The sequence below is a fragment of the Doryrhamphus excisus genome, chromosome 1 (genome assembly GCF_030265055.1).
Source record: "Doryrhamphus excisus isolate RoL2022-K1 chromosome 1, RoL_Dexc_1.0, whole genome shotgun sequence".
NCBI classification, from domain to species: Eukaryota; Metazoa; Chordata; class Actinopteri; order Syngnathiformes; family Syngnathidae; genus Doryrhamphus; species Doryrhamphus excisus.
The window spans coordinates 2716458-2739397 of record NC_080466.1 but is presented as its reverse complement, the minus strand read 5'-3'; the positions used below and the strand labels follow the sequence as shown (position 1 = coordinate 2739397).

The following is a 22940-nucleotide window of genomic DNA, read 5'->3' as shown; positions in this document are numbered from 1 at the left end:
GAACACATACGCCCATGGAGCGTTCACGCGATAGTTCAAAAGCACGCGAGATTTGACCTCTTGTTTGGAATTCCCAAAAGATGGCGACGGCGCCTCTAGCTGAGGAGAGCCTACAGTCGCGTATCAGTAAGTCGTTGTTTGACAATCAATGCTTTAATTTTAAACATAACGAGGTGACATATTAAGTATATAGGTTTGTTTTCTAGCATTCTTTCGGAATTATTTTTTAGCTAATCAAGAAGGCGAGTCATCAAAAAGTGCTTTCGGAGACCTAATACATACTCAGAAGCATTTTTGAGTGACATTGTTTACAAGCATTTTACACGACTTTGTAATTCCCATTTACCGATTTAAACACGTTGGAAAGGCGATTTAATTTAAACTTTGTCTCTTTCCTCAATGCCGGTTGAATGGAATCAAATAATGTGCTGTCATATTCTGCATACTTGACAACTTGCTTTCGAAAACAAAACTATTAAACAATCAAAAGGAATTACAAACATTACAGCAGCGTCAGTGTTGGTGTTTAACTTTGAGTTGAACAACAGGAAGGTGGGTATGGCTTAATGTAAATATTATTAATTTTTTTTTTACAGACAAGGCCACCAATCCTCTGAATAAGGAGACTGATTGGGATAATATCAAGGTTTTTTGTGATCAACTCAACAATGAACCAGAAGGGTGAATATGTTAACTAATCACAGTGGTGTGATCAAGTTATTAGTTACCTCGTAACAATAATTATTCAACAATTTTAGTCTAAAAGATATAATATCTATGTTTGCATTTACATGGTCTCATCTCTCAGGCCCCAACTTGCTACCAGACTTCTGGCCCACAAAATCCAATCTCCTCAGGAATGGGAGGCCATGCAAGCACTTCTGGTAAGACCTGACCTTTCCGTATTGACTTGATCTAATTCTCTAATTTCTACACACATTGTACTAACAGGTTTTGGTTGATCACCAGGTTCTGGAAACCTGTATGAAGAACTGTGGGAAGCCATTTCACAGTGAAGTGGGAAAGTTCCGCTTTCTCAATGAGCTCATAAAGGTGGTCTCACCCAAGGTAATGATTGCTCGGGTTCATAACGTAATGATTGATTTCTTCTATGTATCAATAGAAATATGAATAGGAAAGTGGCGTACCCAACTACTGGCGTGGAATTCATATTAACTTCATATGGGTTCAGGCCAGATGTTGACATTGCTCATAAAATATATGAAAATAAAATGCAAAGAAAAACATTTTCGTGGGTATTTTTTTAAAGTAATGATCATGCAACAACGCTGTTGCTGTGCATTAGGTAGGGTTAGGCGATATGAACCTAAACACACACTATCTTGATATATTTAGTTTGAATATCAATATACTGACACAACACAAAACAATTAGCATTTCAGTTAACACAATTACACTAAGCGGAAAGGGAATATAGCAATAACAGTGCACGTCATTGAAAACAAGGCTAACTAATAAGCGGGGAACTTGTCCTCCGCATCAGGCGTAATAAATGTAGCGGATGAAAATGGCGCTACAAACTTGTCTACCTACGTTCTTACACCAAATCAGCCTGCCTGAATACATATTTGCATGTCCTTCATTGTGTTACTGCACCGTTATTCCATTGGTTGTCATGTATGAACATTAATTTGTTGCAGAGGACGCCATCCCGATCGTTGATTCATTAACTTGTACTGCTTTGTGTAGAAGATATGTCGCCTCGTAGTGTAGTGGTTCGTGTCTAGAGCAACTTTATTATGTGTCACGGGTTAGATGGGATATGGCTGTTGCACTTCCCATACCGAATTGATCAAAAATATCGCTTCCTGACCAATGAAACAAGTGTATAACTTTGTTTTTTTGGAAAAAAAAACTCTTTATAGTACTTGGGAAGTCGTGCTCCAGAGCCAGTGAAGACAAAAGTTCAAGAAATGATGTTTAGCTGGACAGTGACGCTTCCAGAAGAGATCAAGATCGCTGATGCTTATCAGATGTTGAAGAAACAAGGTGAGAACCGTACTAGAAGTTGTTTTCCTTCCAGGATACTTAACTTATTTTCAAAGTAGGGGAAGATGCCATGTTGTAATTCCAATAATTCCCCGTAGTTTGTGCTTTCATATCAGTTCTCCCTTTTGGTAATGGTGAACCACAAGCATTAGACCAGTAATCTTTGTTTATTCATGGTATGATACAACAGTTGAAATAACCCATCTGTAATGTTTGGTAACAGCTGTGTTTATACACAATAACAAGTCTAGATGGTTGCAGTGTAAAAATGTTGAGAAGGTTTCTTCTGAAACGGGGTAGGTGTAGATAGAGGAGCTGTACTAAATGTTTATTCCACTCGGTTGACATACGTCCTTGTTCTCTTCCAGGTATTGTCAAACAGGATCCCATTCTTCCTGATGACAAGCCCCTTCCTCCCCCTCCACCTAGAACCAAAAGTGCCATCTTTGAGGATGAAGAGAAGTCTAAGGTATGTAACTTGAAGAATAAGAAGAAGTATAGATCCAAAAAGAAAGAAAGAAACATTGTGATGAACAAGTGATGTGTGAAGGTGTTTAACCTCCCGTGAACTTTAATGAGTTTTTGACTTCAGGGACCAACAGTTGACAAAGCTGCCATCCTCTTCCCCTCCGCTGTCCTATCCTGTCTTTGTAGATGTTGTCTCGCTTATTGAATAGCTGTCACCCTGAAGATCTAAGAGCCGCAAACCAGCTCATTAAGGAAATGGTCCAGGAGGTGAGTCATTGTTGCTTTGCACCTCACGCAGCGTATCTGCACTTTTTGTATTTGTGTATTTATTGGAAATAACATGATTCAGTTTTAAAAGGGGCTGCTCTATTCTTCTTCTAGGACCAGAAGCGTGTAGAGAAGGTTTCAAAGCGTGTAAACGCCATTCAGGAGGTGGAAGAGAGTGTGAGCCTGCTGAGCCAGCTCTTGGAAGGTTACAGCAAGGAAGGCAGCTCACCGTGCAACCAGGAGCTCATTAAGGTTGGGAAAACTCAGCACGTCAACGAAGGTCACGGACACAAATGTGAGAAGTGTGTACTTTGTTTAATTAAGCATCTGTATTTTTTAAAAAGGATCTTTACCAGCGTTGTGAAAAAATGAGACCCACGCTATTCCGGTTAGCCAGTGATACGGAGGACAACGATGAAGCTTTGGGTAAGCATACGAGCAATGCAAGGTCCTCAGAAGCAGAAGCGCTAAAACCATATGGAATAATGTAAAAGCATATAAATATGTGTGCTTCCAGCGGCTATCTTACAGGCCAATGACAGCTTGACACAGGTGATTAACCTCTACAGGGAGCTGGTGATGGGTGAAAAGCTGGCTAAAGATTGTATAAACACACACTCGCAACCAGGTATCTTTCTTCAGCTCATTGGCAGATTTAGAAGCATCTTCTAGACAACTCTTGATTAGCACGTTGTTTCTATTTAACCCAGGCAGCAGCGGCTCAGCCCTGTTAGAACTGGCAGAATTGAGTGCACCAGCAGCCAACACGGCACCATTCAACGCAAAACCCTCCAACTTGGAGATCCTGAGTCAAAACATGGGCATCAGCCTCCTGGACGATGAGCTCATGTCACTCGGTAAGCACAAAAGCCTCACCTCGCTTATACAGTAAACCTCGGATATATCGGATTCAATTGTTCCCACTGGTTTTGTCCGATATAAGCGAAATCCGTTATATGCGTATACCGGAAAATGTCCGTTTTACGCATATATCGGATTTATATCCGGTATATGCGTAAATCGGATTTTATCCGTTATAAAAAGTCACTTCCTTGACTATGTTTCCAATGTACCTGGACGCACAGGCAACGCTGCAAATGACGTCGTATAGCGGCCTGTCACGATTCGGCGAATCGGAGCGCCACGATGAGGCTATCCGATATATGCGAGGGAAATTTAATGGAAATGCATTGGAACGGGACTGGAGATTTTGTCCGAAATAGGCGAAATCCGTTATAAAAAAATCCGATACATGCAATGAATTTTTATTGGAAATGCATTACAGAAAAATCGTTTCTTTTTTATCTGTCCGTTGTGAGCGAATTTCCGATATATCCGAGTCCGATATATACGAGGTTTACTTAAATAACAAGCTAGAGCAGTGATTTTCAAGCACTGTGCCACGGGCACACTAGTGTACCTTGAGAAACCGTCAGGTGTGCCGTGAGGAATTATCCAATATCACTTTTTATAATTAACATTTATTAATCATCATTTGCAATGTTATGTCAATAGCCATTATGTCAATAGTATACATGGACCCAAATATTCCAATTGAATTTGGTTTATTTGCTCAAACGGAAAGAATTGAACAGGGATGGAATATTCCTTTAACCAATCCGATTGAGGTATCTTGTACCCGCTCAAACGGAAAGTTGTCAGACTGCGTTCTTCTTCTTCTGTTGTTTATTGGCGGTTGGCAAGCAGCTTTCGTGTGCATTAGCGCCATCTGTGAAACAGAATCTAAACCCTTCTATACTTTATTCACAAGTGCAGTTTTATTAAAAAAAGAATATATATATATACGTATATATATATAAAACATGTCCTGAGTTTAATTATAAAATATACTTTTCCTGTTTAAATTGATCCCGGGTGCGTTCTTTCAGCGCATGCTCAGATATGACGTAACACGCAGATCCAGACGTTCTTCACTTTTAAAAATGGAGGCCAGCAATCGGCACTGGACTAAGCAAAGTTTGTTTTTGATTCAAACTAAATTTCAAGACCGGACAGACGAAAAAACTGGCAATAGAAAAACTCGGGGAAGCCGGTATCACTTGATTCTTGATGTTTACGTTTTACTGGGCATGCCCTATTGACTATTCTGTTTTGATTTTCACGGCGCATGTAGACAAGAGATTGGAATATTCCTTTCCATGGATACCATTGTTTCCCGAAAGGTCATTCGGAAAGAGAAAAAGTGGTGATGTAAAAACATGGCTACTGTGGAGTGTCTGTGGTGTAAAGACCGGCAGAGCAATGTAATATTGGTCCGTGTGGCAACACCTACCTTGTTCCTCCCATAGACTTATTGATGCACGTGTGAGGTCGTGGTGACATTTTGTAACATTTTTGATTAGTGGTGTGCCACAAGATTTTTCCCATGTAAAAAAACATGCCATGGCTGAAAAAAGGTTAAAAAAAACCCTGAGCTAGACTACTCCCCAGATCCAAAACAAGGTGAATCAGCAGGTTTGTCTTGTCTTCATCATTTGGGTTGTAGCCCTGCGGTTAACTAATTGGCTGCAACCCAGGATGTTGACTCACACCATCAAGCCTAATTAACGCTCTTTGTTCCTGATCTCCTAGGACTGAATGTTACAGAATCATGTGAGCCTCACAGCACTTTACAGGTAATGCATATTCATATTTCTGTCAATATTTGTATTTCTTAATGAAGATGACATCTCGTACCTCACAAAGACTTGATGCAGCTTGAAGTCATCAACAATCCACAATAAGAGTCGAATGTGGACCATCGAACTGGTTGGAAAGTAGCACGAAGTTGACCCATATCGTGGACTTCATCAGACAACACGGAATTCTGTCAATTTCTATTCCTAGAATATTGAAAAACACCAATAGGTTTATATCCGCATTCGGTCCCGCCTCTCTTTTTCTGGCAGATCCTCTCAGCAGTCGCTATTGAGTTTTATAGTTTGACACCCCTTCTCTACAATAATAATATTAGACCAAATTCAGTAATATACACTTCATTGAACATGACCAATAAGATATCCAGAAATTATAATATTCAGTGAACATTTTTACTACCGTTTTTATATATGAAGAGCTTGCAACCAAAAGGCGCTAAATCCATTTTGACTGATTTCGAGAAAATCAATGATTTTTAACTACGCACATATCACTCTGGTTTTTTTTCCCTTTATTTGGGCAAATATGTGAAACATTACAGTGCATTTCTTACATCAATCAAAATATAACTTTCCATTATTTACATTTGTATTCAACTATCTGATCCCAAGCCCAAAAGGAGTAGGCTGAAGCAAAAGCTTATAAATGCCTACCCCTTTTTACAGGATATAATCATGTTCATGCCACTGTCTTGTTTCCCCTGTTATTATTATCATTGTAATATTATCATTATTATCATTATTGTTATAATCTTTATCATTATTACATCATTATAATCATCATTAATATTACCATTTTCATCATTATAGTTAAAAATTGTGTATTTTTTAATTTTAAATTATTTAATTTTACAGACATCATTGCTTGTAGAGTGCTGTATCATTTCATCTGTTATTTTCTGAAATCCGCAGTCTTTGTGTGTCAATTTATTAGCCCACTTTTTTTGCGACATTTACTTATTTTCTAAATTGCATGTGTCTAATCTTATGCATTAAAAAACAAGAACTTGAGACTGTGTCTGAAGAGGTGACCAACCCAAACATCAGTTTCTTCTTGTTAAACCCTACCTGAGGTTTTTAGACGTGTTTATTAGTTTGTGTGTGTCTAGTCTTGTGCATTAAGAAGCAAGGTTTTAGGTCTGTGCTCAAACCAATTTTTGAAGCAATGATGTCTTGCTGTCCATTATTACTATTTAATAATGGTAATAATTAATAATAATTAATGGTAATAATAATGATAATCACTACCTCTATATTTATGTATGTTAGCCTAGGTAACTCTAACAATTTATAGTTACAAAGGTATTAAGGTAATATTCTTACATTTCTCATATCAGTCAATCAGAGATTCCAGCAGAGATGACAAGACAGTAGAATGATCACTATTAAAATACCATTCCCACTTATATTTATAATCAGACACTTATCTTGTACTGTGTCACATTTCATTGAATTTACAACTAAATTAAATTCAGTAGTGCCACCAATGTAGACAGCCCCCCCCCCCAAAATCAACAATATTTTTTTCCTGTGGCTACCGACAACCAAGCAAACAAAATAATGAGTAACATTTAATGAGTAACATGGTCATCAAGTCTATATTGCAAATGAAAGAGCTATCAATATAGGTCATAAAAATGCATGCTATAAAAATCCTGCATCCTGTATTTTATATATTTTTTTTAATTAATTTTTTTTTCGGATTTAGCGCCTTTTGGCTGAAATAAATTTGAAGTCACCTTTAACTTCTTCAATGGCATTGTTGTAAAAGAATGTAAGGTGCTTTAATGTGCTATGCTAATACAATAATTACAACACAGAAGCCATTCTCAACATACAATACAAAATAATTATTATTAATTAAATTAATACAAAATTTATTAAAAGCAGTGCTCATATTTGACTGCACCATGAAGGTGACAATGACAAAAATCATCTCATTCCAAACTCTTTACATTGTATGTTTTTTAGTACAAGTAAAATAATGTTTCTCATGAAAGTTGGAGGTGTCAAGGTAGAGACATGCCTTTTATGGCGTAAAAAAAAAACTTCCATGTTACAGAATACTGTAAAAACACAATTTGTGTTCTCCTGAATTGCATAACATACCGTAACTATCATACGTGTACTTAATGTACACAAACAAAACAGGATGCGCACTGATACTGGCTTTCTGTATGTGCAGTGCCAATTGTATTCTTCTCTCTGATTGGTCAGATTATCAATAGATGGGAAACTTGGGCCAATCAGAATAAAGAAAGGGATTTAGCTCCTTTTGGTTGAAATCTGAAATGGAAATAGCGCCTTTTGGTTGAAAGCATAAATTTCATATCACTTTTTTTCATATTTTTTAAAATGATTTCAAGACCAAAATATGTGATTTGGATACACATGACAGAGGTCTATTAAACTCATGAAAAACATGCAACTTAGTGAAAATTGGATTTAGCGCCTTTTGGTTGCAAGCTCTTCATATTTATTAGGGCTGTCAATAATGTTTGGCAGTCTGAGGCCATGTTCACCCATCCTGGCCAGACTGTCATGTCCATGCCAAAGCAGCAGGTGGTGCTATAACCTCTAATTCATCCATTTTAGCCAATGAAAAGCTTGAAGAAAGTTCTTTTCTTCAAAAGCCACAGTAACCTCAACGGTAAATCAATGAAAAGGTGAATCAAAGTGACCCCATTCATGAATATTCATAAATATTCATGAATGAATATAAATATTTTATAACATAAATATAAAAAGTCTTAATGTGTACACGCCTTCAGTGGAAATTCAATTTTACTCCAATCACAATCTCGCTGAAACAAACCGTGTACTTGTTTTTTGTTCATTCCCTCAGTCTTCTGCTGTCCAAGACTTCCCGTCTCCGACAATCCCAACTCCAGTGTTGCATCCAGCTGTGGCCCAGACTCCGCAGGTTGTAGGCGTGGCACCCAAAGTCATGGATGAGCTGGACCTCCTGGGGAAGACCTTGTTAGAGCAGTCCCTCCCACCAGAGAACCAGCAGGTCAAATGGTGAGAGCGATTCTAGTGGGTTTAGTTGACTTGTGTAGTACTCATAGACAGGGAGAAAAAAGTAGCGAGAAGAATATCAATATACCGATTAGTGAGAGTGATGTAATTCAATTCAAACACTACAGTATATATGTATCATGCCGATTGCACTACAATAATTATTTTTTTGATAAAACGTGCGTCTACTGACAGTATGAAACATGTAGTGGTTGAATTGAATATGAGTGAATTTAATTGAAATTTTCCCCAATATATAATAATAATACATTTTATTTGTATAGCGCTTTTCAAAATACTCAAAGACACTTTACAGAAGAATGGAGTTGAATAAAAGCAAGTAAACCGTGGATTTTTGGTCAAAATCTTATAATTAATTAATTAATCATGATGTCTATGCCTGACCATAGTTTTTTTGTGAAGCATTGGGGTTTTGTATGTTTTCTGCGGACCTTGAACGCACCGTAGTTGTGCGCTCAGCTAGTGATGAGTACATCACAGGGGCGGGCAAAGTTTGAATCGCGAGCCACATTGGGTTAAAACATCAAACCGAACGAGATACAGCACTTGCTCACGGTGCAACAAAAACTAAACTCATCCACATAACTCAATTACTACTACTACTACCATGTAAAATAACATTTATACTCTTTTTATTTACAACATATTGCGCAACTGCAGGGTCTCGAGACACATGCTAACTCGCAAACTAGAGAGCTAGCGACCTAAACGGTAGCCTTCAAGTTATTTCCTTTAAACTTAAATAGCCAAAAAACTTACCACTTCCACATGAATAGGGAGGATAACTATTAACAGTTATTTAACCTTTAACATGAACATTAATCAAACGTAATAATTTTTTTCCTGGGTACATGATACCATACAGCATCCATATCAAACTTGCACATTAAACTTTCATATCAAGGCGGGGGCCTCAAACTGGTATCCTGCGTGCCACATTTGGCCGCGTGTTTGAGACCCCTCTTCTACATGATGTGGAAGCGGTATTTCGTATGGTTGGTATTTTTTTAAGTTATTAAAGTTATTTATTATTTTTTTTTAGAAGTAAGATTTGTCTAATATAAGGGACCAAATATTTTTTTGTTTTCTGTGGAGCTAAAGACCGACCTCATGGTCGTGGCTACTTCTCACCACTTGATGGACAACTGTGAGCAAATGTAAATAGTCAGTGACAAAAAAAATGCTGTTTAAGTCCTGAGTTGTGACATAATTGAATGACATCCCCATTAAAAATGCCCCAAATTATTTAAAAGCACTTAACTCCATCCAGTCCATTACATTGGTACCAGAAGCGGATATTTGGTAGGCTACTAAACTGGATTAGCCCCATCCCTAATTGTTATTACTGTCCTGTTGCTCCTGCAGGGGTAAACTCCAACCTCAGGCTCGGGTGACGTTGCGAGAGCTCCAGTCCAAGTCCAACTACAACTCTGGACCCGCTCCACCATTCCCATCGGCTCCCGCGCCCTCGTCCAACTTGGCTGTGCAAGAACAAGCTAACAATCCTACGCCTGTTGTTGACAAAAAAATGTTGCTAGCTTCTATCTCCTGCAACAACATCTCCCTTGCTGATGTTGCAATGCCTCTGGAATTAATCCACCCAAGTAAGCCAAAGCCGCCACACCCAGCATGATGCGTTCAAAGATCCAAATAAGCTTATGTTTTCATTGTCTGTTTCGTTATTGAAAATGTTTTAGGCAGCTTGCTACCAGTGACTGTATTCGACAAGCACAGCCTCCGCGTTTTGTTCACGTACGCCCGTGACTGTCCGCCGTCACGCCCGGATGTTCTTGTGGTGATCATTTCCATGCTGTCGTCAGCGCCAGTTCCTGTCACAAAAATTCGCTTTCAAGCCGCTGTACCCAAGGTAGGTTGACGCTGTGCGTTCGTAAACAAGAAGGGGGGGGGGGGTGCATAATGTGGGTAATGTGTCTTGTGTGTTGGCCAGGTAATGAAAGTGAAGCTTCAGCCGCCATCGAGTACTGAACTCCCAGCGTTTAATCCCGTCCTTCCTCCGGCTGCTATCACACAGATTCTTCTACTGGCTAATCCTAATAAGGTTTGCTTTTCTGATGTATCCTAGTATCCTACTTTGTTTCCTTTTTCTACATCAGGGGTCTCAAACTCAATTTACTTGGGGGCCACTGGAGCTCGGGTCTGGGTGAGACCCAAAAAAACGCATTTATTAAAAACTAAAAAATTAAAAAAAATTCACTTTGGTTCCAATTTTCTACAATAAAAGCGCTAATAAAAAATTCCACTGTTCTCAAATATCTTACTTTTTATTTTTCTACACAAAATAAGACGAAAAATAAATAAACAAATAAAGAATAAAGAAAATCAATCAATCAGTAATAAATAAATATAATAATAATAATAATAAAACAGCAAATAATAACTTAAGAAAGCACATATAGTTGGTGGGTAGACAAATTATTTTTTCAGATTAAAATGAACAAAGCATTATTAGAGCCCTGTAGACATGACAAAACACGACTATAGTCACATTTATACTCTTTTTATTTACAACATATTGCGCAACTGCAGGGTCTTGAGACACATGCTAACTCGCAAACTAGAGAGCTAGCGACCTAAACGGTAGCCTCCAAGTTATTTCCTTTAAACTTAAATAGCCAAAAACTTACCACTTCCACACGGATAGGGAGGATAACTATTAACAGTTATTTAACCTTTAACATGAACATTAATCAAACGTAATAATTTTTTCTGGGTACATGATACCATACAGCATCCATATCAAACTTGCGCGGGCCGCACTAACATTAAACTTTCATATCAAGGCGGGGGCCTCAAACTAGTGTCCTGCGGGCCACATTTGGCCTAACCCTAACCCTAAATTCTGTCTACAAAAAAACATGTCCGGCCATTTGTTTGCGACCTGAAACTGAAACAGACTCGGGTCCTGTAGCAGAATAATGATCCAAAACACACCAGCAAGAAAAAACTAAATGAAGACTTTGGATTGACCTGGTCAAAGTCCTGACCTGAATCCTATTCAGATGCTGTGGCAGGATCTTAAAAAGGCGCTTCATGATGGAAAAACTACAATTGTGCAAAGATGAGTGGGCCAAAATTTGAAAAAAATTTGAAATTTTGAAAAAAAATTGCAAATTTGAAAAAATTTTGAAAATTTGAAAAAATTGCAATTTTGAAAAAAATTTTGAAAAAATTTTGAAAACATTTTGAAAAAATTTTGAAAACATTTTGAAAATTTGAGACTCATTGCAAGTTATCGCAAATGCTTGATTGCAGTTGTTGCTGCTAAGGGTGGCCCAACCAGTTATGTGAGGGCAAGATTCCCCCCCCCCCCCTCATTCAAAAACTGCATTTTCATTCAGGTAGCTGAATCGGCCATTACCATAAATTCATGTATTTATTTATAGGATATTTTCTAGTACTGCAAGAAAGTGTTCATGCAAAGATAATATGGCCGCCGACCGTGTCCTCAAATGTGACGTAGATGTGTTTTTCCTCACATTTCAGGAAAAGGTGCGTTTGCGTTACAAGTTAACCTTCAACCTGGGCGACAACTCTCATGATGAATCGGGTGACGTGGACCAGTTCCCTCCTCCGAGCACCTGGGGTAATCTTTAGCGGGAAGGATTACCGATATGTCTTCTATAGCTTCCTTTCAATTTGGGTTGAAGACGTCCCACACGAGTGACTGGTTCAGGCGTCTTTGTTAGTTAAAGAGACCAGTTGTGTTGTGTGGGAAAAACGTTTCTACCTGGTGCCTTCCTGTCTGTCACGGTTTTTTTTTTTTTGGTCTTTTCCACCGTTTCCTCTTCTTCACATGTATATCGAAACCAGGGACCTTCCCGGGGAACAAATGTAACCTTTTTAAATGAATGTTTGCTTTGGGATGAACCAACCTTGAAATTGCCTGTTCTTTTTAAGAAAACAAATGGAAGCATGTGATGTGACAGTGGCAGCACTACCTTTTTAGTATTGATGACACGTCATGAGTGTTTTAAGTGGGACAGTAAAGCCGTTAAACTGCAACACACGCATTTGAATGAACTTTCCCAGGTGACATCAAACCACATGACATTGTGATGAATATGTCATCAGACAGGTTTACATAGTGTTAAATCCAATGTAAGTCATGCTATACTTCATGTCAAGAGAACGAATGAATGGGCCTACGTTAGCTCGCATATATTCCCATTAACATGAGCATTGTATTATTATTATTATTATTATTATTATTATAAATTCTCAATGTATTCAAATGATCACCCTTGATTGGAAGTTAGAAAAGTATACGTTTCACAGTGTTATTATGATTGTAGCCATGCAGAACTGCAGCGAAATGTGGTTTTGAATCCTTTGCCCCTTTTGGGAATATAGGAATTTACAATACAGGAATCATCAGGAATTAGCGATTAAGCCTTCCCGGGAATTTATTGGTCAAAATCTTATCTCAGAAAATAGGCCGCTTCTACAGGAAATGTATCTCATTCACATTAAGTCGGTATAAATTCATAGATTATGCCTGACTGATGTTTTTTTGTGAAGCATTGGGGTTTTGTATGTTTTCTGCGGACCTTGAACGCACCGTAGTTGTGTGCTCAGCTAGAGTTTGAGTACATATTCCTTTTTCTATTTTAAATCAAGGGGGCGGGCAAAGTTTGAATGGCGAGCCGCATTGGGTTAAAACATTTGGCATGGAGGCGGTCATCAAACAGAACGAGATACAGTACTTGCTCACGGTGCAACAAAAATTAAACTACTACTACCGTGTAAAAATAACATGTAACTTAAAACTCTTATTTCCAAATGCCCGCAAGGCATGCCGCATTGGGTTAAAACATCAAACAGAATGAGATACAGTACTTGCTCACGGTGCAACAAAAACTAAACTACTACTACTACTACTACTACCGTGTAAAAATAACATGTAACTTAAAACTCTTATTTCCAAATGCCCGCAAGGCATGCCACATTGGGTTAAAACATCAAACAGAACGAGATACAGTACTTGCTCACGGTGCAACAAAAACTAAACTACTACTACTACTACTACCGTGTAAAAATAACATGTAACTTAAAACTCTTATTTCCAAATGCCACGCAAGGCATGCCACATTGTGTTAAAACATCAAACAGAATGAGATACAGTACTTGCTCACGGTGCAACAAAAACTATACTACTACTACCGTGTAAAATAACATGTAACTTAAAACTCTTATTTCCAAATGCCCGCAAGGCATGCCACATTGGGTTAAAACATCAAACAGAACGAGATACAGTACTTGCTCACGGTGCAACAAAAACTAAACTACTACTACTACTACTACCGTGTAAAAATAACATGTAACTTAAAACTCTTATTTCCAAATGCCCCGCAAGGCATGCCACATTGGGTTAAAACATCAAACAGAATGAGATACAGTACTTGCTCACGGTGCAACAAAAACTAAACTACTACTACTACTACCGTGTAAAAATAACATGTAACTTAAAACTCTTATTTCCAAATGCCCGCAAGGCATGCCACATTGGGTTAAAAACATCAAACAGAACGAGATACAGTACTTGCTCACGGTGCAACAAAAACTAAACTACTACTACTACCGTGTAAAATAACATGTAACTTAAAACTCCTATTTCCAAATGCCCGCAAGGCATGCCACATTGGGTTAAAACATCAAACAGAATGAGATACAGTACTTGCTCACGGTGCAACAAAAACTATACTACGACTACCGTGTAAAATAACATGTAACTTAAAACTCTTATTTCCAAATGCCCGCAAGGCATGCCACATTGGGTTAAAACATCAAACAGAACGAGATACAGTACTTGCTCACGGTGCAACAAAAACTAAACTCGTCCACATAACTCAATTACTACTACTACTACCGTGTAAAATAACATGCAACTTGAAACTCTTATTTCCAAATGCCTGCAAGGCATGCTGGGTGATCAAAGGCAACAATATGAACTGTGAACAATATTGGATTGCAAGAGTATGTTAATTCCTTCTTGCTGAATTTAATATAATTACAATTTTACTGCAAATGTTCATCCAGAATTGCAGAACATCAGCGTCAGGATGGTGTATCAATCGTTTTTCATGATTAGCTATATCAAACGACAATTATTTTCATTATGAAACCTAATCGTGTTGCTGGTAAAGTTACACAAACAGCTGTGATTTCCTGACATGAAGACATTCTTAACGTTTCAGCACTTTAGAAATATTCTAACAATCTTTACATTGGATTTGACTCAGGATCAATAGAATGATATCACATGCACTTATTTGATTTTTTGCACGAGACATGTCCTTTTGACAGAATGTTGTCTTTCCTCGTTTGCTGCCTTTCTTGACGTTTGACCCAAAGAGGGACACCGCAAAGTCCTAAGTTGACATCGCTGACATCTGATCAGTGATTTTCTACCACACGTGCCTGAGATGAAGGTCATTCTTTTCATTTGTGCATACGTTTTATGTACTGTGAATCTCTTGTGATGTTTGTCTGCATCAAATGGTACATGAGAATAATTTACAGCATGGGTCGACGGCCGCTGAGATTATACAGATATTAAAATAAAGAATATGGTGGCAGATTGGTTTCATTTTCATTCTTAAGTGTTACTAGTCAAGAACCAGTAACGTGGTTACAAAACATTTTTAATGTGTTCCATTGAATTCATATTGTACATGAAAACAGTCGGAACCTACAATTGTACAGGTGCAGCTTTATGAAATGGAATATGATTACAGCTGGAAGCTATAATCAACCAAAAAAGTACACATAACATACAATATGTGCATTCTTGAAATATTTCTATCTAGTTTTTTTTTTCAAAGATTGTCAAGGCCATCTTTTTGAACATTTTTTCATCAATTACAAGCAAATACTAAAATAAAAATATGCACCAACAGATATACATTTGTCAATAATTCCAAGCCAAACAGTTGACAGGCACATACTGTATACTGACCTCACCTGGACATTGTCCCAAACCCAAACAGTCCCACTATAGTGAGGCCCAACAAGAGCAGAATTCCAGCTAGCCCTAAAGAGTGAAAACACAGCGTGTGCAGAGCTTGTATCAAATCATCTCATTAGAGAAATGATGAATGTGGCATACATTGATTTAATAAACATATGTGCATATATTACATACTGTATAATAAAACACCAATGACGGTGCATGCTATCAAATTGTTTTATCAAAAGTCTATAAGCCACATAGCGAACTATTTTTAAAAAGTGTTATGAAGAACTGGTGCAGTAACTTGCTAAGACCCGCGAGGGACATGGAATGTCAAAGTGTCTTGAAAGGGCAACCTCCACTTTGTACAACAGGTGGTGCTCAGAAATATGACGATATCATCTTCAAAAATAGAAAATATTCCCCAAGGATGAGACTTTTTCCTTTCCGTGTCCTTTCCCCAAAAGCCATCATGACCCCCAGATAGTATAATCCCAAATAGAAATACCTTTCCAAAAAATAACTGGTGACAATGCCCCGACCCTCTGCAAATAATTTATGCTTTGCTTTGTAATAACTGCCTTGCTTCCGTCTTCTCATATAAATATCTATAAAAAAATGGCCTGTAGACCAAAAAAGGTCATTCAATTTACGGTTAGATCATTATCGTTTTGTCCTTTCTGTTTTGTCAGAGACTGACCAAGAGTTCAGATGTTCCAAAATACTTAAAAACTGAATCAATAAATGCACAGACAAGTGAATCTCATTTGTGTGTATGCATGCATGTTATATTAAAAATATGAAACCAGCTGAATGTAATGCTGACGTAAACCAGACACATACATGACGCAGGCTACCATAGCAAAAAACACACCATTGGAATCTAGTATGTATGTTTTTGTCATATCACTACTAGCGGGTTGAAGGGCCAGGAGGGTTAAAACGGTAGGGCGGCTGCCCCATGAAGCCCATTAATGGGGGCTGCGGTGCGGGAAACTGCTGAGCCATGAGAGGCTGAGGCCCCCCCGGCGGCACAGACGGAGGAGGAGTAGGAGGAGGAGGCTGGGTGAACTGACCCTGAAGCTGACTCGACTGATCCATGCCTCCGCTACTTGCAGACGGGACTCCGCTGCGGGACTTGTAGCCGCCACCGTAACCCTGGAACTGATCCGAACTGAGGCCGTTTCTGGCATCGCGGCTGTGGTCGCTGTGGCCGTAACCGGAGCGGCTGTCCCTGCCGCCGCTGGTTCCCTCTCCGGGGTGCATGCGGCGATGACACTCGTCCTGGTACATCAGGTTCGGATTGTTGGAGCTGCCGCCACGGTAACGCATTCTTCCACCTGTGATGTAGCCTTACTTCATTTTTTACTCAAAATTCAACATCCCATAATGACAACATAAACAATACTTACCGCCTCCTCTTCCGTGGCCTGAATTGACCATCTGAAGCAGCTTGGGGTTGATAGCCTGATTGGCCTCCTCCAAAACTCGGACAAGGTCCCTCGCCTGACGAGCGTTCCCGGGCGTGAAGAAGGTGTAGGCGGTGCCCTTGTTGGTGCTGCGGGCTGTACGTCCGATTCGGTGGACATAATCCTCAGACGAGTGGGGATAGTCGTAGTTGATGACAAATTTGATGTCTTCCACATCTTTTGAATAAGAAGCGGTCGTTTTTAGAATTCGACAAAACGGGCGTCTTCAGACATGAAAGCTTCAATCAAGAATCGTCTCCATTGGTTCCAAAGATGATGATTACTGATTTGATGATATTTTGCATCAGATTGCCGATATCTTACCTTTTACAGTTTTTATCAATTGTTTTTATACACAATTTGTGATGCCTGAGACCCAACGACCACAACATAGAACCAAAGCACCAACTCCAGGAACCGAGTCTGCTAAACTATAAGCACAATTCAGACTGCAGATCTACAACACACTTTTGTTCAAAACACTACACACAATTGTGTGAAAAAAAGTTTTGACACAATTTTCATGAAGTAAACTTCTTGTTTTCACAAAGAACACAATGCCACTCAAAAGAGTCAAATTAATATTCCTATTATTCACACTGACAATCAGAGCTTTACACTTAGACCCTGGACTGGTGGCCAGCCAATCACAGGGCACATATAGACAAACAACCATTCACACTCACATTCATACCTATGGACAATTTGGAGTCGCCAATTAATTAACCTAGCATGTTTTTGGAATGTGGGAGGAAACCGGAGTACCCGGAGAAAAAAACACTCATGCACGGGGAGAACATGCAAACTCCACACAGAGATGCCCGAGCGTGGAATTGAACCCTGGTCTCCTAGCTGCGCTAACCACTCGATCGCCGTGCCGCCTGGGAGAGAACGTGCAAATGCTTTTAAATATTCTAACCTTGATGTGTTTACGTTTTAGTCTTAAGCCTAAACCTATGTGATCTGTATATTTTATAACATTTGAATGTTAGGAAGGAGACCAGGGTTCAATTCCACCCTCGGCCATCTCTGTGTGGAGTTTGCATGTTCTCCCCCGTGCATGCGTGGGTTTTCTCCGGGTACTCCGGTTTCCTCCCACATTCCAAAAACATGCTAGGTTAATTAGCGACTCCAAATTGTCCATAGGTATGAATGTGAGTGTGAATGGTTGTTTGTCTATATGTGCCCTGTGATTGGCTGGCCACCAGTCCAGGGTGTACCCCGCCTCTCGCCCGAAGACAACTGGGATAGGCTCCAGCACCCCCACGACCCTCGTGAGGAAAAGCGGTAGAAAATGAATGAATGTTAGGAAGGAGACCAGGGTTCAATTCCACCCTCGGCCATCTCTGTGTGGAGTTTGCATGTTCTCCCCGTGCATGCTAGGTTAATTAGTGACTAAAAATTGTCCATAGGTATGAATGTGAGTGTGAATGGTTGTGTCTATATGTGCCCTGGGATTGTTCAACATTTTCTACCGCTTATCCTCACGAGGGTCGCGGGGGTGCTGGAGCCTATCCCAGCTGTCTTCGGGCGTGAGGCGGTGTACACCCTGTACTGGTGGCCAGCCAATCACAGGGCACATATAGACAAACAACCATTCACACTCACATTCATACCTATGGACAATTTGGAGTCGCTAATTAACCTAGCATGTTTTTGGAATGTGGGAGGAAACCGGAGTACCCGGAGAAAACCCACGCATGCACGGGGAGAACATGCAAACTCCACACAGAGATGGCCGAGGGTGGAATTGAACCCTGGTCTCCTAGCTGTGAGGTCTGCGCGCTAACCACTTGACCACCGTGCCTGAACAAATATATTAAATATTAATTTTCGAAATTTTTCTGATATTTTGATGTGGCTTTTGAATTTTCATCCACAAGACTCCAACCGAGACAAAATTGACCTGTCATATATGATTGCAACTGGCCAAACAGTGGCAACACAAGTCGTCTGTTTCTCATTACGGGAGATGTGGGGCTCTGACCGCACTGCTGATTCCGATAAGCCTCCCTCCCATCATGACACATCGACATAACAAACAATAACAATAACAATAACAATAACAATGCACCATGACACTTATCTATTGTTTCATTCACACAGAAGATAGATGGCGGAAACGGCATAAGCGCGTCATATGGAGAAGTTAAGAAAAAAAATGGGGCGATGCAGTACTTACCCCCTTTTTTTGTGGTGCTCAGTCCTGGTTCAGAGGGAGGGGCTTGAGGGTGAGGGAGACCGCATCCCTCACCTTCTACGCACACCGGCAACGTCAAGACGGGAGCAGAACCGCTTTACCTCGATGCAACGGCAGGTTCTGTTGCTCTCTCGTCACATTGCAGGAAACCTCCTCGGGCCCTGGCCAGGACTGGATCCAGACGAGCCCGCCTCAACTCTCTCTCTCTCTCTCTCTCTCTCTCTCTCTCTCCCCCTGTCTGTCTGCTTTTTTTTTTTTTTTTTTTTATGGACGGATCGGCAAGCAGACAAACGGGTATCTCAGGTTGCTCCCATGACAGGCTCGTTGGACTTACACAATATCAGGCTAGGGAAACGGGGGAGGGGTGGGGATCTAAGGTCACCACAGGGGTTTGAACTACACGAAAACTAGACAAAGTTCTACTTTTAAATGGGAGTGAGGGGGCAGCAACAGTGCAGATTGCTTTAGCTGCTGCGTGCTGCCAAACCCTGAGAGGAGAAGAGGGGACAAAGAAGAAGAAGAAGAAGATAGTGATGGGGTTCTTGGCAAGTCAAAGACACTTATCCCCCCTTCTCATATTTACAGCCATACACTAACCAAGGAGGTCATCATCCGAGTCACGTTCTTCCTATGGCGGTGTCACTGGACATGCAGTCACCGTCCTCGACACCGTATACATACTCAGTACAGTATGTATGTATTTATGTATGTGTCGTGTTTGTCCAATACAGACACTCCATTCAGGTAGCGTGCCAAAGAGCCCCGATTGATGGATGCTTTGTAACGGGAGTAACAAGAAACAGACCAGTGGACCAGCCTCCATACACTATCAACTTCCTATATAATGATTGATTCCTTGTCATTCAAAATGTATACTCTCATATATGCTAATGTATTTTGTGTTTTCCCTGTGCAGTAATAGAATTTCACTCTAAGAGAGTGGAACGTTGAGGGTCCTCAGATTCTCGTAGACATGATTAGTTGGGAGACAGAACCTACTACATCAACATTTCATACTTTTTCCAGACTCAGTAAAAAACTTATATATTATAATTAATTTCTTAATTTCGTTATTTACATTCAAACACATCAGCTTTGACTTTTGTGATATGTTGTGAACTAAACCACAGGCTGTTTGTATTTGGTTCTTGGTGACTTGGTCCGTATAGGGCAGGGGTCTCAAACACGCGGCCCCCCCGCCTTGATATGAAAGTTTAATGTTAGTGCGGCCCGCGCAAGTTTGATATGGATGCTGTATGGTATCATGTACCCAGAAAAAATTATTACGTTTGATTAATGTTCATGTTAAAGGTTATATAACTGTTAATAGTTATCCTCCCTATCCGTGTGGAAGTGGTAAGTTTTTGGCTATTTAAGTTTAAAGGAAATAACTCGAAGGGTAACGTTTAGGTCGCGAGATCTCTAGTTTGCGAGTTAGCATGTGTCTCACGACCCTGCAGTTGCGTAATATGTTGTAAATAAAAAGAGTATAAATGTGACTATAGTGGTGTTTTGTCATGTCTACAGGGCTCTAATAATGCTTTGTTCATTTTAATGTGAAAAAAATAATTTGTCTACCCACCAACTATATGTTGTTTCTTAATTTTAAATTATTTGTTTTATTATTATTATTATATTTATTTATTACTGATTGATTGATTTTCTTTATTCTTGATCTTATTTTGTGTAGAAAAATAAAAATTAAGATATTTGAGAACAATGAAATGTTTTATCAGAGCTTTTCTTGTAGAAAATCAGAATCAAAGCAAAGTTTATTCATTTTTCTGTTTTTAATAAATGCGTTTTTTTTTGTTTTTTTTGGAAAACCTGATGCGGCCCAGCCTTGCCCAGACCCAAGCTCCAGTGGCCCCCAGGTAAACTGAGTTTGAGACCCCTGGTATATAGATTGCAGCTAGGTCATGTAGCTCATACAAAGAGTTGAACGAGGATAAGAGCAGAGGGCTGCCCACTCAACTTGTCAATCTTCCTTCGCTCAAGATATTCTTTTGTCGAAAAAGCAACTGGTGATAAATCTAGTATGAGACTTTTGCTGACTTGTCATTGAGTAGCGGGTGCTGCTGTGGGCCTCTCGCCCATCTAAAAGCACTCACATGCTCAAGTAAACAGAAAAAAGACCGAAAAAAGTTAATTGTACTTCTAAATATTTAGCTTGTTATGTTTTTTTATTCACTTTTTGAAAATGTGGCATGGCCAATTATGCAAATATGATGATGATGTCATTATGTGACCCCCGATGCAACCCACCACTGCCACAAATAGATTGCAGCCCTGCCTTAAACAGTGGACTATGTACTTAATTTAATTGCCTAATAATAAACACAGTAAAGTCAACAACACACTGTGTCAGAGTGGAGTATTTTTAAGAAGAGAAGACATACCCAGACCCCGAGAGGCAACATCGGTGGCAATCAAAATGGGAGCTTTCCCGCTTCGGAATTCTGTAGAAAATAAACATTTTCCCACATAAGTTTCAACAATGACGAAGGATTGACTTTGACAGTTGTCTGCATCTGACCTGTGAGCACCCAGTCTCTCTCTGGCTGACTCTTGTCTCCATGGATACACATGGCTGGCCACCTACACACGGAGAACAACCGCGGGATTGAGTGTGATGCTGTTAAAGAGTAGCCGCATCACTTACCCATCCCTCCTCATCCTTCTCGTCAGATCATCACAGCGTTTCTTGGTCTCCACAAAGATGATGGTTTTGTTCTCCTTCTCTGCCATAATCTCCTCCATCAGCTGTATGAGTCTACACACAGGCAGGCGTAGCAGCGGCGTTACTTAAAAGTTAAAATTGTGTGCTCTGCAGTGCTATGAAGTGGAGTTACTTGTGGTCCTTTTCATCCTCCATGCAAACGTCGACAATCTGCAGGATGTTGTGGTTGGCACTGAGCTCCAGGGCGCCAACATTTATCTGAATGTAGTCTCTTAAAAAGTCTTCAGCAAGTTGACGGACATCTTTGGGCCAGGTTGCGCTCCACATTAGGGTTTGTCTGTCAGGCTTAGATGGCGACCAGAGGAAGATCATGTATATGACAGTAATCATGCAGTAAAACATAGCCGAGGAATCCTCTTACCCGGATTTGATCAACAATCTTGCGAATCTGTGGTTCGAAACCCATGTCCAGCATGCGGTCAGCTTCATCCAGGACAAGGTAAGTGCAGCGGCGCAGGTTGGTCTTTCCTGACTCCAGAAAGTCAATCAGGCGACCGGGCGTGGCAATGCAGATCTCAACACCTGCAGATAGCAAAGTCAAAAGGATGAACAAAATTCACATGGGGTTGCTTGGCAACAACAGTGTACGCTTTGATCAACATAGCATAGCATATGTCCATGCATATGCTATGTCCAGCAACATAGCTGGACATAGCAAACAGCCGGTGTGTATCTAGAGCCCATCGGATCTGCTCTGACCCCACACACACCCCCAGCATGGACTGTTCTCTCGCCTGGCATCGAGGAGAAGGCTCTGCAGCATCCGCTGTAGGACGACCAGGTTCAGAGACAGCTACTTCCCCCTGGCCATCAGACTGCTCAATGCCAAATAAGCCCCTCTACCTTTACTTACATTATTATTATTTATTTAAATTATTTAAATTATTTGGGCAATTTACTGTTCACGCTGCACTTTACATTATGTTGTTCATATTTGGTGTCTATTCTATCTATTTATTCTCCACATTATTATTATTATTTATTATTACTTATCTTCTTTTGTGTCTGTTATTATATGGGAGCCAGGCAACGACATTTCGTTGGCAATTTCACTACTGTGTTTTTGTGCAATGACAATAAAGGGAGTCTATCTATCTATCAGATGAGAAGGTTTTTAGGG

The 22940-nt window shown here is 39.9% G+C and overlaps 2 protein-coding genes across 5 annotated transcripts in view; one reads left to right on the top strand and one right to left on the bottom strand.

Annotated features, from left to right (window-relative positions):
• The first annotated feature begins 57 nt into the window (after positions 1-57).
• Positions 58-15148, top strand: LOC131139400 (ADP-ribosylation factor-binding protein GGA1-like). Its single transcript, XM_058089017.1, has 17 exons — positions 58-126; positions 597-681; positions 809-884; positions 970-1068; positions 1887-2010; positions 2379-2479; positions 2665-2745; positions 2860-2997; positions 3090-3171; positions 3263-3373; positions 3456-3602; positions 5338-5381; positions 8248-8423; positions 9807-10045; positions 10139-10308; positions 10390-10500; positions 11946-15148. The coding sequence occupies exons 1-17, from the start codon at positions 81-83 to the stop codon at positions 12054-12056; spliced, it is 1941 nt and encodes a 646-aa protein (XP_057945000.1). The 5' UTR covers positions 58-80; the 3' UTR covers positions 12057-15148.
• LOC131139384 (probable ATP-dependent RNA helicase DDX17) overlaps positions 13283-22940 on the bottom strand; it is a 35697-nt gene continuing 26039 nt past the window's right edge. For all 4 annotated transcript variants that reach the window (XM_058088977.1, XM_058088995.1, XM_058089004.1 and 1 more), the window contains 7 exons: positions 22182-22342; positions 21933-22105; positions 21743-21853; positions 21617-21678; positions 21480-21539; positions 16824-17057; positions 13283-16751 (listed from right to left, as the gene is read on the bottom strand). In XM_058088977.1, coding sequence (XP_057944960.1) covers positions 16324-16751; positions 16824-17057; positions 21480-21539; positions 21617-21678; positions 21743-21853; positions 21933-22105; positions 22182-22342 — 1229 coding nt within the window. In that variant the 3' untranslated portion in view covers positions 13283-16323. The remainder of the gene's footprint in view (positions 16752-16823; positions 17058-21479; positions 21540-21616; positions 21679-21742; positions 21854-21932; positions 22106-22181; positions 22343-22940) is intronic.

What these genes read in the sequence shown, in the direction of transcription:
- LOC131139400 (XM_058089017.1), top strand. Translation starts at nt 81, where the DNA reads ATGGCGACGGCGCCTCTAGCTGAGGAGAGCCTACAGTCGCGTATCA. An exon ending in AAACACACACTCGCAACCAG is followed by an intron (nt 3,374 to 3,455) that starts GTATCTTTCTTC and finishes TATTTAACCCAG; the next exon opens with GCAGCAGCGGCTCAGCCCTG. An exon ending in CGATGAGCTCATGTCACTCG is followed by an intron (nt 3,603 to 5,337) that starts GTAAGCACAAAA and finishes CTGATCTCCTAG; the next exon opens with GACTGAATGTTACAGAATCA.